Source organism: Balaenoptera acutorostrata, chromosome 7 (genome assembly GCF_949987535.1).
Source record: "Balaenoptera acutorostrata chromosome 7, mBalAcu1.1, whole genome shotgun sequence".
NCBI classification, from domain to species: domain Eukaryota; kingdom Metazoa; phylum Chordata; class Mammalia; order Artiodactyla; family Balaenopteridae; genus Balaenoptera; species Balaenoptera acutorostrata.
Window position 1 is genome coordinate 101179711 of NC_080070.1, and position 18495 is coordinate 101198205.

Below are 18495 nucleotides of genomic sequence, written 5' to 3' on the forward strand. Positions count from 1 at the left end.
TCTTTTTGTCTTGTTTATGGTTTCCTTTGCTGTGCAAAAGCTTTTAAGTTTCATTAGGTCCCATTTGTTTATTTTTGTTTTTATTTCCATTTCTCTAGGAGGTGGGTCAAAAAGGATCTTGCTGTGATTTATGTCATAAGATCTTCTGCCTATGTTTTCCTCTAAGAGTTTTATAGTGTCTGAACTTACATTTAGGTCTTTAATCCATTTTGAGTTTATTTTTCTGTATGGTGTTAGGGAGTGTTCTAATTTCATTCTTTTACATGTAACTGTCCAGTTTTCCCAGCACCACTTATTGAAGAGGCTGTCTTTTCTGCATTGTATATTCTTGCCTCCTTTATCAAAGATAAGGTGACCATATGTGCGTGGGTTTATGTCTGGGCTTTCTATCCTGTTCCACTGATCTATATTTCTGTTTTTGTGCCAGTACCATACTGTCTTGATTACTGTAGCTTTCTTGTATAGTCTGAAGTCAGGGAGCCTGATTCCTCCAGCTCTGTTCTTCTTTCTCAAGATTGCTTTGGCTATTCGGGGTCTTTTGTGTTTCCATACAAATTGTGAAATTTTTTGTTCTAGTTCTGTGAAAAATGCCATTGGTAGTTTAATAGGGATTGCATTGAATAGGGATTTAATAGGGATTGTAGATTGCTTTGGGTAGTATAGTCATTTTCACAGTGTTGATTCTTCCAATCCAGGAACATGGTATATCTCTCCATCTGTTTGTATCATCTTTAATTTCTTTCATCAGTGTCTTATAGTTTTCTGCATACAGGTCTTTTGTCACCTTCGGTAGGTTTATTTCTAGGTATTTTATTCTTTTTGTTGCAATGGTAAATGGGAGTGTTTCCTTAATTTCTCTTTCAGATTTTTCATCATTAGTGTATAGGAATGCAAGATATTTCTGGGCATTAATTTTGTATCCTGCTACTTTACCAAATTCATTGATTAGCTCTAGAAGTTTTCTGGTAGCATCTTTGGGATTCTCTATGTATAGTATCATGTCATCTGCAAACAGTGACAGCTTTACTTCTTTTCAAATTTGGATTCCTTTTATTTCTTTTTCTTCTCCAATTGCTATGGCTAAAAGTTCCAAAACTATGTTGAATAATAGTGGTGAGAGTGAACAACCTTGTCTTGTTCCTGATCTTAGAGGAAATGGTTTCAGTTTTTCACCATTGAGAACGATGTTGGCTGTGGGTTTGTCATATATGGCCTTTATTGTGTTGAGGTAAATTCCCTCTATGCCTACTTTCTGGAGGGTTTTTATCATAAACGGGCATTGAATTTTGTCGAAAGCTTTTTGTGCATCTACTGAGATGATCATATGGTTTTTCTCCTTCAGTTTGTTACTGTGTTTTATCACATTGATTGATTTGCGTATATTGAAGAATCTTTGCATTCCTGGGATAAACCCCACTTGATCATGGTGTATGATCCTTTTAATGTGCTGTTGGATTCTGTTTGCTAGTATTTTGTTGAGGATTTTTGCATCTATGTTCATCAGTGATATTGGCCTGTAGTTTTCTTTCTTTGTGACATCTTTGTCTGGTTTTGGTATCAGGGTGATGGTGGCCTCGTAGAATGAGTTCGGGTGTGTTCCTCCCTCTGCTATATTTTGGAAGAGTTTGAGAAGGATAGGTGTTTGCTCTTCTCTAAATGTTTGATAGAATTCGCCTGTGAAGCTGTCTGCTCCTGGGCTTTAGTTTGTTGGAAAATTTTTAATCACAGTCTCAATTTCAGTGCTTGTGGTTGGTCTGTTTATATTTTCTATTTCTTCCTGATTCAGTCTCGGAAGGTTGTGCTTTTCTAAGAGTTTGTCTGTTTCTTCCAGGTTGTCCATTTTATTGGCATATAGCTGCTTGTAGTAATCTCTTATGATCCCTTGTATTTCTGCAGTGTCAGTTGTTACTTCTCCTTTTTCATTTCTAATTCTATTGATTTGAGTCTTCTCCCTTTTTTTTAAAGATGAGTCTGACTAATGGTTTATCAATTTTGTTCGTCTTCTCAAAGAACCAGCTTTTAGTTTTTTTGATCTTTGCTGTTGTTTCCTTTATTTCTTTTTCATTTATTTCTGATCTGATCTTTATGATTTCCTTCCTTCTGCTAACTTTGGGGGTTTTTTGTTCTTCTTTCTCTAATTGCTTTAGGTGTAAGGTTAGGTTGTTTATTTGAGATGTTTCTTGTTTCTTGAGGTAGGATTGTATTGCTATAAACTTCCCTCTTAGAATTACTTTTGCTGCCTCCCATAGGTTTTGGGTCGTCATGTTTTCATTGTTATTTGTTTCTAGGTATTTTTTGATTTCCTCTTTGATTTCTTCAGTGATCTCTTGGTTATTAAGTAGTATATTGTTTAGCCTCCATTTGTTTGTATTTTTTACAGATTTTTTTCGTGTAATTGATATCTAGTCTCATAGCATTGTGGTCGGAAAAGATACTTGATACAATTTCAATTTTCTTAAATTTACCAAGGGTTGATCTGTGACCCACGATATGATCTATCCTGGAGAATGTTCCATAAGCACTTGAGAAGAAAGTGTATTCTGTTGTTTTTGGATGGAATGTCCTATAAATATCAATTAAGTCCATCTTGTTTAATGTATCATTTAAAGCTTGTGTTTCCTTATTTATTTTCATTTTGGTTTATCTGTCCATTGGTGAAAGTGGGGTGTTAGAGTCCCCTACTATGATTGTGTTACTGTCGATTTCCCCTTTTATGGCTGTTAGCTTTTGCCTTATGTATTGAGGTGCTCCTATGTTGGGTGCATAAATATTTGTAATTGTTATATCTTCTTCTTGGATCGATCCCTTGATCATTATGTAGTGTCCTTCTTTGTCTCTTGTAATAGTCTTTATTTTAAATCCTTTATTTTAAGATCCTTGCTGGGTAGAGTAATCTTGGTTTTAGGTTTTTCCCTTTCATCACTTTAAATATGTCCTGCCACTCCCTTCTGGCTTGCAGAGTTTGTGCTGAAAGATCAGCTGTTAACCTTATGGGGATCCCATTGTATGTTATTTGTTGTTTTTCCCTTGGTGCTTTTAATATTTTTTCTTTGTATTTAATTTTTGGTAGTTTGATTAATGTGTCTTGGCATGTTTATCCTTGGATTTATCCTGTATGGGACTCTCTGTGCTTCCTGGACTTGATTGACTATTTCCTTTCCCATATTAGGGAAGTTTTCAACTATAATCTCTTCTAATATTTTCTCAGTCCCTTTCTTTTTCTCTTCTTTTTCTGGGACCCCTATAATTCGAACGTTGGTGCGTTTAATGTTGTCCCATACGTCTCTGAGACTGTCCTCAATTCTTTTCATTCTTTTTTCTTTATTCTGCTCTGTGGTAGTTATTTCCACTGTTTTATCTTCCAGGTCACTTATCCGTTCTTCTGCCTCAGTTATTCTGCTATTGATCCCTTCTAGAGAATTTTTAATTTCATTTATTGTGTTGCTCATCACAGTTTGTTTGCTCTTTAGTTCTTCTAGGTCCTTGTTAAACGTTTCTTGTATTTCCTTCATTCTATTTCCAATATTTTGGATCCTCTTTACTATCATTACTCTGAATTCTTTTTCAGGTAGACTGCCTATTTCCTCTTCATTTGTTTGGTCTGGTGGGTTTTAATCTTGCTCCTACATCTGCTGTGTGTTTCTCTGTCTTCTCATTTTGCTTAACTTACTGTGTTTGGGGTCTCCTTTTTGCAGGCTGCAGGTTTGTAGTTCCCATTGTTTTTGGTGTCTGCCCCCAGTGGCTAACGTTGGTTCAGTGGGTTGTGTAGGCTTCCTGGTGGAGGGGACTGGTGCCTGTGTTCTGGTGGATGAGGCTGGATCTTGTCTTTCTGGTGGGCAGGACTGCATCTGGTGGTGTGTTTTGGGGTGTCTGTGACCTTATTTTGATTTTAGGCAGCCTCTCTGCTAATGGATGGGGTTGTGTTCCTGTCTTGCTAGTTGTTTGGCATAGGGTGTCCAGCACTGTAGCTTGCTGGTTGTTGAGTGGAACTGGGTCTTAGTGTTGAGATGGGGATCTCTGGGAGAGCTTTTGCCATTTGATATTACGTGGAGCTGGGAGGTCTATGGTGGACCAATGCCCTGAACTCGGCTCTCCCACCTCAGAGGCACAGGCCTGACACCTGGCCGGAGCCCTAAGACCCTGTCAGCCACACAGCTCAGAAGAAAAGGGAGAAAAAAAGAAAGGAATAAAGAAAAATAAAATAAAATAAAGTTATTAAAATAACTTTTAGAAGGCAAATAAACAAGTAATCAATCCTCCCACACTTCCCACATGCATACAGATTAGTGCAGTCAGGGATTGGGACGACGTAGAGACAAATTAGAGAACAAGGCTGAGGGTCTATGATATAAATTGAAAAACCGCAAAGTATAGAGCACTTTTGAAATGATTTTTTTTAGATTACTTGGAAATAATTATAGGTTCACAGGAAGCTGCAAAAAGTCCCATGAACTCTTCACCCAGTTTCTCCCAGTGCATCTTGGCATCGCTAGTACAAAATCAAACCTAGGAAAGTGACGTTGGCACAACCTGCAGGACTTAATTCGTTAGTTTTACATGCAATTTGAGCACGTTTTGAAAACAAAATTACATGGCTGTCGATAGACCTATTATGATTTAAGATACTTGAAATTTTAACATGAAGCTCTTATGAAAACCTGATATAAAGGTAAGGGAAAGGAGATATGTATACTATACTTAGAGTTTATTAAAGGTGTCTTTAGATAATAGTTGTCTTTTAAGCATTTATAAACATACAGGTCTGCACTACAGTATAGTATAATCAAGACTCAACATTCCTTGTGATATAATCTGATACGGTATTTCTTGAATTGTACTAAAGAGTTCTGAAATACCTAAGTTTCTCCAGAATCACTTCGAGAGGCTTAGGAAAGTCAGTATCTGCTATCTTCCGTAATTATACTACTGTACTTAATTCAGAAGGCATCATTGGAAGTGAAGGCAGTTTGTTTAAAACCCAAAACGAGAACATGGCTATGTGTAGTTAGAAATGGCAACACTTTCTTTTAGAAGTCTTTTTGGGGCCTTGAGGTGGCTTGTCAGTAAACTGGCATCTAGAGCTTGGTTCCCAGCCAGGTGCAGGACAGACATCTGGGCCCACACATACTGCTCCCTAAGAAGTCTGTTTGCTTTCTTCTCTTTGGGAGTCGCTGGGTTATCTCAGGTCACCATGCTCATGCTTGTAGATTAGGACACACAGAGTGGCACGTTTTAGCATAGGAGCAGCTGACAGAGGCAATGCTGCTGGGAAACGGTGCTAGCATTTCTAACTATGTATGTGCTTTATCCAGACTGCAGTTCAGGCAAAATTCTTACCTCAGTGTTATTTGCCGTATTTTCTTGGCTAGTTTTAGCAGAAATACCATGCTAGATAGTATATCATTTCAGATAATTTTTTACAAACGAAATTGTTACAATGTAATTGTTGATCTTAATGTCTCAACTTAGAAGGGGACATAGCCTGCTCCTGTGGGGTTTCACCTTTCAGGCAAATCATGGTGGGATTGATTTCAGGGGCCTGATGGGCACCAGGATTGCCGTCAGCTAAACTTGCATTTTCACCCTCGGTTTTTGTTTTATTCTGATAGGGAGACTTGGCTGATTCTTTTTTCATTGTAGAATCTGGAGAAGTGAAAATTACCATGAAAAGGAAGGTAAGTCCTAAAAATCCATGAAATATTAGCAAGAAACATAATAGATTTTCCTTCTGATGTTTAGACTAAGGTTAACTTTTATTTTTCTTAAACTGAGTCAAAGTTAATACTTTCCATCACCTTGTCAGGGTAAGTCAGAGGCAGAGGAGAATGGTGCAGTAGAAATCGCTCGGTGCTCTCGGGGACAGTACTTCGGAGAACTTGCTCTGGTAACTAACAAGCCCCGAGCTGCTTCCGCACACGCCATCGGGACCGTCAAATGTTTAGGTAGGACTCATGCAGCCCTGGGCATGCTTGCCCTGGTTGAAATCGTTCTGTCTGCATTGTACGTATTCATGTTGTACGGATTTTCTTACTGGGTTCACAAGTTTTATGGTCCCCACGAAATACAACAAGGTTAGGATTCATTGCATTATAAAGTCGATTTGTAGAAGCCAACTTTGTTCCTTTAAAAATTTTCACACACTTATATATTGTGTTCTTCTTTATAGGCATGAAATAACATTTTAGTATGTTGTTAAAATAAGAATCCTGAGTACCAAGTTTTATATCGAATTTTTAAAATAAACAACATACACTGTGTTCCTCAAAAAAAAGAAGGCTCAAACAGCATTTTTATAAGGTACACTAAGCTTTGAAGGGAAAGCTGGAATGTCTGTAGGAATACTTACTCATCTTGTACTAGGAATCAAAGGTTCAAGCTTGTCAGAGCACAATAAAATCTTGTTCAGCTGTTTATTACTTCTGTGTACCACACAGCAGCTCAGCAGAAATGCCATCTTCAGCTAGAAGACATCTATATATAGCTCAGATTTTATATATGAGACATAACTTAGTTTAATAATGAAAAATATAATTCAGGAGATATCAGCATAGGTGACATTTTCTCTCTTTTTTTAAAGATTTATTTTTATTATTTATTTATTTTTATTTGTTTTTGGCTGTGCCGGGTCTTAGTTGCGGCGCATGGGTTCTTCATTGTGGCATACAGGATCTTTCGTTGCGACGCGCGGGCGTCTCTCTAGTTGTGGCGTGTGGGTTTTCTCTTCTCTGGTTGTGGCGCATGGGTTCCAGAGCACGTGGCTCTGTAGTTTGCAGCGCGCGGGCTCTAGTTGTGGCGCGTGAGCTCAGTAGCTGTGGCGTGCAGGCTTAGTTGCCCTGCGGCATGTGGGATCTTAGTTCCCTGACCAGGGATGGAACCCGCATTCCCTGCATTGTAAGGCGGATTCTTTACCACTGGGCCACCAGGGAAGTCCCTAGGTGACATTTTCTTCAAGGAAATGATTCAAAAGTAATTAGCCACTCTGTGCTCTTCATCCATAGTTCAGTAGCATAAATTTAGCTTCGATGTTCTTAAGATTTGCAAATATCCTCAGAATTTTCTTAGAGAATTTACTTTTTTTTTTTTTTAAATAATATAATATTAATCAAGGGTTATACTTGGATGAAAAAGAAGACAATTAGAAGCTGACAGGTAATTTCCCTGAGTAGAGGTATTAGACAGTAGGAGTAAAGGCGATGTGAGTGAAATCCCATTAATTTTTTTCTATAATAAATTATTATATTCACATTAAATTTGAGAAATACAGAAAAGGTAGGAAAAAGTAAGAGTCACCCGATACCACCACCACCCAGCAATTTCCACATCCTATTATAATTCCTTCTCATCTTTTTTATTTGTATGGGTTTTCTGTTTTAAAACAGTTTTGTAAACTGCTTTTTTTCATCCATTATAGCTTAGGCAGTTTCTCATTTATTGCATCAGACTGTAACATTAGGTAAATATACACATTATGAATTATTTAATCATTCCCCACTGTTAAATAATTTTGGGAGTTTTGGCTCCATTTTTGGGGGTGGGGGGAGAGCTTTTTTGTGTGGCTGTATGTGGAGACTACTTTTCCATATATAGGACTTTTCCTGAGAAATGCTTTTTGGAAGTGGGTTTTCTTTTTATGGTTTTTGATATATATTGTGAGATCACTTTTATTTGTACTTATTTACATGTATCAGCAGTGCAAGAATGTCTGTTCACTCTATTGTCAACATTGCCTTTTTTACTTCTGCAAATTAGAGAGGCAAAAAAAAAAAGTATTTTAATTTGTATTTGTATGATAGTATGATATTTTCATGTGTATATTATAAATTCAGTTTTAGAAAATGCTCGAGATAGGCAAGCTAAGCGACATAGAGCACATACTTACACAGTGGATAAAATCATTATTTTGGCTGCCGTTTTGAATTGACCATAGTATGAAAGAATAAAAATCATAAAAGGTAACATTTGGATTCTTCACAGCATAGCATCGTAAACACTGAGAAGGGAAAACAAGATAGAAAGCACTCCCTTGCCGCCCTTGAGTTCATATTACTAAGGTGGTGACATCAAAACCAATTTATTTTTAAAATTCCAAGGTCTTGACATAACAGTCCCTCATTCTTTTAACCTGGATCAGGAACCTCCAATAGGACATGATACTGCCAAGGGACACTGGCTGCTTCCTTTTTGAAGTGGAATGTTTTTATCTTTATGCCTTTTCCTTGTATCTGATATTTATCTAAAAATGCCATTGCGTCATTGTCATATGCAGAATAGATACCATAAATGACTTAGAAATTCTGCAGATTTGCAAAGAATGTTATTTTTCTTTTATTCTCCCCGCTTCTTAGCCATGGATGTGCAAGCATTTGAAAGGCTTTTGGGACCTTGCATGGAAATTATGAAAAGGAACATCGCTACCTATGAAGAACAATTAGTTGCCCTGTTTGGAACAAACATGGATATTGTTGAACCCACTGCATGAAGCAAAAGTATGGAGCAAGAAGACCTATAGTGACAAAATTACACAGTAGTGGTTAGTCCACTGAGAATGTGTTTGTGTAGATGCCAAGCATTTTCTGTGATTTCAGGTTTTTTCCTTTTTTTACATTTACAGTGTATCAGTAAACAGAGTAGTGATTTAATAGTCAATAGGCTTTAACATCACTTTCTAAAAGAGTAGATCAAAAAAATATCGACATACTGATAAAATGACTTTCTACTCCACAAAATTATGATTTGACTGAAAGGTTTATTCAGATGATTATAATATACTGGAAGTATCTGTGTTTAAGAAGATAATTAAAGGATGTTGTCATAGGCAATGTGTGTTCATTTTGACTCACTCAGATTGATATGTTATGACTACGCCCATGTAAGAGGGAACTTGGCAGTGAATCATGCTATACAGCATGGCATCACATTCTTTTTACAACTCACTATATATAGTACGTACAATTTAGGAATGTTTGTTTTCAAGTTTTTCTGGCTTGGTAAGTTATGTACTGGCCTTGGCCTATTGGTGAAATGGTATAAAACATCATATGCAATTTTAAAACCTTTTCTATTTTTGCAATAATGTACCTTTTGACTTCTTTGGCATAATGTCAGTAACCTACATATTCCAGTGGTTTTAAGGGCAGGCAGTTTAGTCATTACAATAATAGGGAAGACTCTTTTTAGATGAAAGGTCATTATTTTCCTCATAAAGCATCTATCTATGCTTCCTTTTTCCATTTTGCAGTTCTCTGTATTTGTTATCTTTAAAAATTTGAGTTTGACATTTAATGTCACAAATATTTTTAAATGCTCTTTAAACTTATTTGTTGTCTTCTGAAAGCCTAAGATCTTATTATATATGCTAAAAAAAGTCTCCTATACCAAAAATATTTGGGGTCCTTATCAACATGCCCTTAAGATATCTCTTTGTTCTTCACTAGATGTACATAATACAGTCCTTTGCAGACATATGCTCCCAGGGGTTTCCTCCAAGGTGGGAGAAATAAGTTTTTATAAGTAAGACATATATAAAGATAAAAGGAATTTCTGTCCATTCCCAATATACCATTAGGCCTTGCCACTTGCTTTAATGTAGACTCTCAAAAGTGCAGAATGAACTCAACTGAATAGATTTTTGTTGACAATTGACATGCTTATTATTCTGCTACATAAAATGAATTATATTCAACCAAAGGAATATATTCTTACATGATTTCTAGGCCTACATGACCCCATCGTCTAGAGAGGTTAATTCTAATCAGTTGTTCCCTTTTAAATGAGCAATTTCATTTTGGGAAACATGTTTCAAAGAAATACATACATGGGTAAAAAGATTCTGTGGCTAGTGTGGTCTTACTAGAGAATGTTTATGGTCTTGCTTGTATAATGAAAACATGGTTAAAATATGTTAATCGGATAATGTATATATAAGAAGTATGTAAAGTATACCTTCAGCCACATTTTGGAACAGTTTTAACAATTTTGCAAACTTTCCCGCAGGAAGAGAGCTTACTACATGAAGAGGACTTGTTTTCTATTTCAGATTTTAAAAGCCATGTCTGCTAAACAAAAAACACAAAGAACCCCGAATTCCTCGTTCATCATTCTGTATTCTCAACTTTATTCACTTTTTCAAGTTACCTGTTTTGTTGCATAAGCTGAATGTTAACTACAAATGCCTGTTTAATAAAGAACTCTGACCAAGGCTGTAAATGCCAGTTATATTATTTTCAGTATTGTTGGTTATATTTAAAATTTCCTTATAATAAAGCACACTTTTATAATAAAGTGTTTTCAATGAGTTTTTTTTTTTTTCCGCTTGTTTCTTTAATGTGACTTCCATAGTGCACATTGTACTATGTGAAAAGCATGACAGAGATACAGCATATGTGAAAGGTAAGCCCTGGGCATCATGCAGCAAGGAAGTATGGTTCTGTAGGGCAGTAGGTTTTTAAAAATCTTAACTATTGGTCATATGTGATTTAAATAGTTGTGGTATGTTACAGACTAATTTGTCCATTTAGAATAACCAAGTAAATCTAGCACACTAGGGAATTTATGTGTTAAAGTAATTAAAACACCCCAAGTTTGAGTTGTGGATGCCATTATTTAATCACTGACCAAGAGTCCTTACTATTTGGAAATTCTCTGTTGATGTTTCATTCAAGGATGCATTATGTTGCTAAGAATTCTGGGAGGACACTCTTTTAACACAAAGGTGCTTCCCTTTATGTAGAGAGAGAGTGTGCATGTGTGCATGCATGTGTGTGTGTGTGTGTGTGTGTGTGTGTGTGTGTGTGTGTGTGTCCTGCCTGTCAATATGAACTAGGGCTTGGTGCATATACTTTATTTTTTAATTTTTTTTTAAACATCTTTATTGGAGTATAATTGCTTTACAATGGAGTGTTAGTTTCTGCTTTTTAACAAAGTGAATCAGCTATATGTATACATATATCCCCATATCCCCTCCCTCTTGCGTCTCCCTCCCACCCTCCCTCCCTCCCTATCCCACCCCTCTAGGTGGTCACAAAGCACCAAGCTGATCTCCCTGTGCTATGCGGCTGCTTCCCACTAGCTATCTATTTTACATTTGGTAGCATATATAAGTCTTGGTGCATATACTTTAACATAAATACTACTTGTGACGCATGCTGTGTGAATGTGTTTGGTTCATTCTTTAAACCCTGGCTAGCAGACTATTTAAAATGCTGCAAGTGAAACAGGGCATGAAGCAAGGAATTTTGGATTTTACTGAAATACGTAGGATTAAGTGCTAAGTCCTTTTCCTTTCTAAAGCATCTTTAAAATATGGATATAATTTTTCCTAATTTTTTTCAAGAAATGTTATATTTGTAACAAGGACTAGATGGTCTTTGGCATTCTTAAAGAATATGAATAATGTATAAGCCTAGAGTGGTAAGTAATACATCTGGATAAGCTGTATTATCCAGCTTAAACTGAAAAAGGGATTCTCATATCTAAATAAAATGTTAATGCCTAAGAGAGAAATAGAATTATTAATACATAAGGGAGAAACAGGATTATTAATATATAAGGGAGAAATAGAATGATAAGGAATGCTGCCTTCTAAAGTAAAAGTGTTGAATATTAGCCTCATGTTGAATATCAGAAAGAATTTTGATGAGAAGAAATTGGAGGAAAAAAAGAAAGGAAATTGGAGAAAGAGTTGAGACAACCTTACCTCTTCCACGATACTTTTCAAGGCAGCAAAACTGGTTGAGCAACTGAAACTATATAGTTGTTAGTTTTTATGGGTATTTAAAAAAAAAACACCTTGAAAATAAAATGAATAATGGAAATGTTAGCAATAAGGTAAACCAGGTGTTTGTGGAGGACTTGTGTGCCCAACAATAATTATGAGAGTTTAAATCAATCCCATTTGTATAAGTGAGAAAAATCAATGATTCCATCAAAATCATTTACTTTGTGCATCCATGGCAGAACTCATGGGCAATCGAGATCTCTTGCTTCCTCCTGCAATTCTTGGTCTGTCACTTCAACAGAAAAAAAACTCCACACAGCCTAAAAGTTGTGAGATATTAATATATTTATGTGGGGACCTTACTGAGGGCTACAGCCCAGGAAACAGCCTCTCAGCTAGCTCTGAGGGACTGTTCCAAAGAGGTAAGGGAGGGGCCAGGATATATAGGAATTTTTGCTGAAAAAACAAAAATGTAGTCAAACATCAAAAGATTACTGCTAATCACACACACACACACAAAAAGATCTCAAGTTAATGATTTTAGTGCTTTTCTATGTATGGGGAGATGCAAGAGTCTGGGCTCATTGAAATTATTCCTCTGATATATATCTTAACTATCTAGAGCCGGTATCCTGTTTTTCTCCATCCTGAATTCCCCTCAGGGCGCACCGGTATGGGTGGCACCGTGGCTGCTGGCTTGAGGGCAGGCAACATTCTTTGTTTACTGAAATGGTAGGTAATGTTTTTTTGTCCACACATATTCTCTCAATAGTGATGTTATTGAGCCTAGTATATAGAGAAATGTGTATAAAGTTTCCAAGGAAAACTACTTGACCAACAGATCTGGGTATTCCTGTCCCTTTTTTATGCTCTAAATTTGTAAATTTAAAGTTGCCTAGGAAATCCTGAAGAAGCATGTAACATTTATATAAGGGAAGATGTGATGGTGGATGATGTGGAGGTAATTGTCTCCACCTTCAAAATGAAAGGCCACCTGTTAGGTGTTGTTCCCAGATTCTGATTTAACCACAACTGGGTCTTGCCGTTTTCCAAAAAGATTAAAACGCCACTGCAAAATGTAATAACTGAAATGTTCTGTTAGTACCAATTATAACTGAGTCTTTAAAGTAGACGCATTTATTACTCTAAATTGTGAAACGAGCAGGACCTGTGGGGTACACAACAAAAGCCTTTCCTGTCCCGTTTCTTGTTTGTAGGAAAAGGCTTCAGCCTCCTAGACTTTCCCTGAGTTCCAGAGGGCAGATTCAATGTTACTAATTAGGGAAGTGAGGGAATGAGAAGAAAGAAAAAGCAGTAAAGAAACAACAGTGCAGAGAAGGGACAGGGTCGTGGTTCCTCTTGAAGAGATACACATAACAATCTGGTACATCTCTGAGTTCTTCTACAGGAACTAAGGTCCCCAAGCAGGTGGAGGATGGTAACTTCAGGCTGAGCTCAAGATTCCTGAAGCCCCGCCCTATTACCTCACCACCAACCAATCAGAAGAAAGTCACACCCTGTGCCCTCACCTCAAATTTTGCCTTTAAAAACTCTTTCCTGAAACCCATCGGGGAGTTTGGGGTTTTTTTTTTATTTAACACGAGCCCCCCATTCTCTTTGCTTGGCCTGCAGTAAACCTTTTTCTGCTCCAAACTCCGATATGTTTGGCCTCAGTGTGCATCAGGCACTTGGCTTTGGTCACAGTTGGAAAAACAAAATGGCTTTTTTTCCTAGGTGCAAGCAGAAGGTTAAGAGTGAGCTGGAAATGGTCTCTGAAAGGACAAAAGCAGCCTTGACTCTTGACTGTAACAACCCAGAAGTGAAACCCTCTATGTTTTCTATTTCACATTAAAAAAACTTACAAAGTAGAACCCTTGAGTGAGTTTATGAGCAGTAAATATGCCCAGGCAAAATCTTGGATAGAGTTGCTTCTAACTGCTGATTTTCCATCTCTGCCCTAAAACCTACCACAATCCTTGCTGAGGAACAAGAGAGTGAGCCCTGTATCCCTAGAACTGCACTGCATCTTTTAGGCCGAAAGCTGACGTTTAATACAAGTGGAACTCTCTACAAAATTGTATTCTTGAAATGTATATGAATGACATTTTTTAAAGCCAAATAATATCTTAATTATCTTAGGAGAGGTGTTCCCTGTAAAGACATCTTTGGCAAATCTTTTAATTGCTCTTTAAAGCTGAACTGAAATATCTTCCATATTTTTATTACTATAGCACACATTTTGATATGCTATGTAACTTCGAAGGAGTCGGCGTGTATTAATGAGACAAATACTGTCTGCCTTTGTGTGATTGGCACCGTGAGGGAATCAAAATGAATTATAAGATAGTGCTTATACGTGATAAGAAGATGAGATCTGTTCTCAAAAAATAGTGATGAATCTATACAGCAAGTGAAACATACAGCACACGGAAGCTTTTTAACAGGGTCAACATTCAAAACAACATATGACCTACAGCATAACATATGATACACTATATACTAATAAGAAAATTCACGCTGCTTGTTTTCTTTTATTCACCTGTTCAGCAGGTATCTCTTTTTGCCTGGACAAAACGATGCATACGATATGGACCAGACAGAAGGATGCGTAAGAAATATGGAAGGAAGAAATAATGTGAATTTGGGGGGAGCTAAATGTAAGCAAAAATGTTAAGTGTAGCACATTTAAATACATATTACTCCTATGACCTTAATTGCTTTTTATCAGAGTTGTCTCTAAAATGAGCTACATCTTACTGGCAACTAAAAGAAAATATCAATACCTAGAGAAAGGCCTAGGATACCAAACAGACAGAAAAGAAAATGTGTGGGAGTTTGTGTTAAACAGTGCAGATACAGGAATTATCTATTCTAGAAAATTTGCAATGAAAGACCTGAGAACTGTCTTTTGAGCAGATGAAAACCGTTATATTTCTGCTTCTTGATTTTATAAAGTGGAAGTGGGAGTAAATAGAATTGTTGCAGGACTTTCCTGGCGGTCCAGTGGTTAAGACTTCGCCTTCCAATGCAGGGAGTGCGGGTTCAATCCCTGGTTGGGGAGCTAAGATCCCACATACCTCTTGGCCAATAAACCAAAACATTAAAAAAAAAAAATTGTAACAAATTCAGTAAAGACTTTAAAAATGGTCCACATCAAAAAAAAATTTTTTTTAATAGAATTGTTGCCTTCTCTAATACATTTTCAGTAATACTAAATTGCACAACTTACACAAACTTTTTGAGGGCTGAGGACACCCACGTTTCTTTCTCTAGACTTGGCTGTCCTAAACGCCAGACAAATATGTTCAGCTGCTTACAGGAACTGTGTACACAAATTTCCTGCCTGCACAGCAAGCTCATCATCTGAACTTGAACCCATCCTTTCCCCTTCTCCCAGTGCCCATCTCTGTTCTTTCCAACATTCCCTATCTCTGTCAATAGCATTGACAATAGCACTGACACACCACAAATATCCCAGTCAGAAACCCTACCCATCTTAGAAACCCAACAATTCTTCTTTTTAAATTTTTTATTGTGGTAACATTGGTTTATAACATTATATGTTTCATACGTACAACATATTTCTACTTCGGAATACACTACAGTGTGCTCACCACCAAAAACTTAGTTTCCATCTGTCACCATACAGTTGATCCCCTTAACCCATTTTTCCCTCCCCCCACTGTGCCCCTTTCCCTCTAGTAACTACTACTATGTTCTCTGTATCTATGTGTTCCAACAATCCTTGATTCTTCCTCCTAATGGTGATTGCGTTATGTCACCCACATATCAACCACTGAAGAAAGGTCTTGCTTTATAGTCATCTGAGTAAAATCTAAACTTTTAATTGCATCAAAAATTACAAACACAAGAGACATATATTTCTCAGTTCTGAAATGGCCCTCATCATTTAGTTCCCAGGCAATTCCTTACAATTTGAGTTTACCTGAGTACTTTGAACTAAGATAATTATAAAATTAGCTCATTTTATAAAGTATACTAAGATATATGGAAGGATATTTGTATAAGAGTTTAAATAATCTGCCAAGAAAGATACTACCTGAAGTTTGGGCACTTAACTACTTTAGTCCATCTATGTGCTCCATTTTCTAATTTGAGTACTTGATTTGAATGATTTCATTAGCTTTTAACATTTTGAAGAGCGATTTTTTTTTTTTTTTTTTTGGCCGCACGGAGAGGCTTGGGGAAGAGGGAGGGGTGGGGAGTGCGGAGGACTGGAAAGCGGGAGACCCAACCACTGTGCCACCAGGGAATTCCCCCAACAGCAATATTTTCAATATTTAAGCAGTGCCATGTGCTTTACCTCCTACCTTTCTTAGTCCAGCAAAGTAGTCATTGGTGTACCAAATGTGGTGGAATCCAGGGAAATATGTTGTTTAATTTCACCCCTAAATAGGATTTATCTAGTTTTTTTTTTTTAACGAACAAATTAGAACTTGATGTTTCTTTATAAAGACAGAAGTATTTTACAAACTGCTGAAAAGACATTTGGATGTTAGTAGACAACTTCTTGACCTATCTGGGCATAGTTTATGTGTAATATGTGTGTGTGTATATGGTATCTGTCTAACCAAAAGTAGGTGCTATTTAAAGAAACTGATTTTTTAATGTCAGTTTTATCATGGAAGTATCTTATGAACAGATGTTATTTAATATATATATATAAAGATTTCTATTATATAAAATATAAACCTCATTTTATATTTTATTATATATAATATATAAGTGATACAAAAATTATATCTGTTTTAGTGAAAGAGTAGAATTTACATATGTAAAGATTTCTAAGGAGATCTTACTGGTCTTGTACTTTGATCTTTGTTCTGGCTTAGGGCTGGTTTTGTTAGCCATCCAAGGATGAATGACGGTGTTCCTGTTAAATATACATAAGGTACCTATGTAGGCATTTAGTTTCCCAGGAGAGTCAGAAGACAGGACTAATTGTCCACTTAGAGGTATAGAGATTCTAACACTGATATTTAATCAGTTGTGACTGAACTATGAGAATTTTACTCTTCTATTTAATGACTTGGACAAAAACGAGAGTATGTGAAAATATTTTATATCTTTGTATCCTTATCAACTAGCACAGTGGTCAACCAATAGTAGGAACTAAATAAATACTTTTGAATGAATGGATGGAAAAACCTTTACAGGGCTATTAAAAGATAATCATTTCTAATAATGTACAATAGCTTGATCTGTAGGTGAAGTTATTCTTCCCACCTTCTGTAGGTGAAGTTATTCTTCCCATCATCCCATTTATTCCACAAATAAAAATATCTCCACTAAGGCTTTTAGTAAACGCTTTCAATTAAAAAACCTTTTAAAATAAGTTAAGGTTCAGCCAAAAGTAGATCTCATGGTTTATACAGTGAAGGGGAGAAAGGAGTGGCACCAGCTCTTGAGAGTTCATTTTTGGGGGAGGGAAAGCTTTTTAGTTTCCTGGAGAGCGTTACTCATAAATAGCTCAGATTTTAGTTTTCAGTGATCAGGTGAATTCCATGGATTTTTCTTTCTGTCAAGAAATTAAACACTGGAGTTCATATTTTCAATTTTTCAATTCTGGGGCACAATGACCCTCCACCGTTAAAAAAAGGAAGAAAATAAAAATACACAGAATAGCAGGGCCACATTCGAGTCCTGGGGTCACTCCATTAACCTCTGAATGATAGTAAATACAAATCTTGTCCTTTTTACTCAGGGAAAAATTTAGGCATTTTATTGGTCCTCTGAATTACAAAAAAATGTTTGATTACTATTTGTGAATACAGAAAGTGAATCTTTGATCACATGGTAGGGAGGACTATTCCATAATTTCCCTTTAAGGATTCGAACAGGGACTCCCTAAGAGAATTTGGAAACTTGTTTCAATATGGGAAAGTTATTTTGGATTTCCAGATTTGTTATGTGGGTTTCAGATAGATTTAAAAATTCAGGAAATGTAGGGGGTTTAAAGGAATAACCAGCTCGGATTTAAGGCTCCTTTCCAAAAGTTTGACTTTATAGATTTCTCACTAATATGTTTCCTGCTCTTAATTTTAAGCATACATATAGTGATCTAAAGACATAAAACCTAAATCATAGCTTAAATGGCTAAACACTAAAGGTTCAAAGGAAAAAAGGTGAATAATGCCTTTGTAATGGGAATGGTAAAAACATCAATTATAGACTGGGGACTGGACAGCCTTATTTAAAGAGAAGGTAACTATAAAGCCAGAGAAGCCATCCTCCTCGCGTGAGTCAGAGCATCAGTAACTTGAGGAACTCCTAGTGAAAACGAAGTGGGAAGACATTCTTCTTTCATCAATGGGAAGACCTCTGGAGAGGAAAACTGGTTAACAAAAACTCACCAGAGAAATTCAGATAACGATTCACAAATTAAATCAGTTTAAGTCACACATTATACCCCTCTGTATTACCTTAAACAACGAGCAAGCTGGTCAATATGGAAAACATCGCTTTGACTTCCCTTAATTCCAAAGTCAATAGTAATCGCCCCTCGCCCTTCCCGCCCCAAGCTTTGTAAATTCTCCAGACCCCGAGCTTCTCTCTCACAGTTCATCCCCAAGCCTCTCGGTGCCTGGCACGTAGCCGGCATTCAAAAAATCTCGGGTGAACTGAACAGAGTTGGCAGAGAAATCTCAAGCTGCTGTCCCGGGAGGGGCGAGGCCAGGCTCAGGATAAAAGAATGCTAAGTCTTCCCACTGGAGCCCAGCACCACCTTTATTATCCCCACTATGCCTGGGGCCGTGATT

The 18495-nt window shown here is 36.8% G+C and overlaps 1 protein-coding gene across 1 annotated transcript in view; it reads left to right on the plus strand.

Moving 5' to 3' along the window:
* The window catches only part of PRKAR2B (protein kinase cAMP-dependent type II regulatory subunit beta), a 108530-nt gene extending 98259 nt beyond the window's left edge, over positions 1-10271 (plus strand). The window contains exons 9-11 of the mRNA XM_057550507.1: positions 5610-5675; positions 5804-5942; positions 8346-10271. Of these exons, the coding sequence (XP_057406490.1) occupies positions 5610-5675; positions 5804-5942; positions 8346-8479 (339 nt within the window). The 3' untranslated portion in view covers positions 8480-10271. The remainder of the gene's footprint in view (positions 1-5609; positions 5676-5803; positions 5943-8345) is intronic.
* The last annotated feature ends 8224 nt before the right edge of the window (positions 10272-18495 follow it).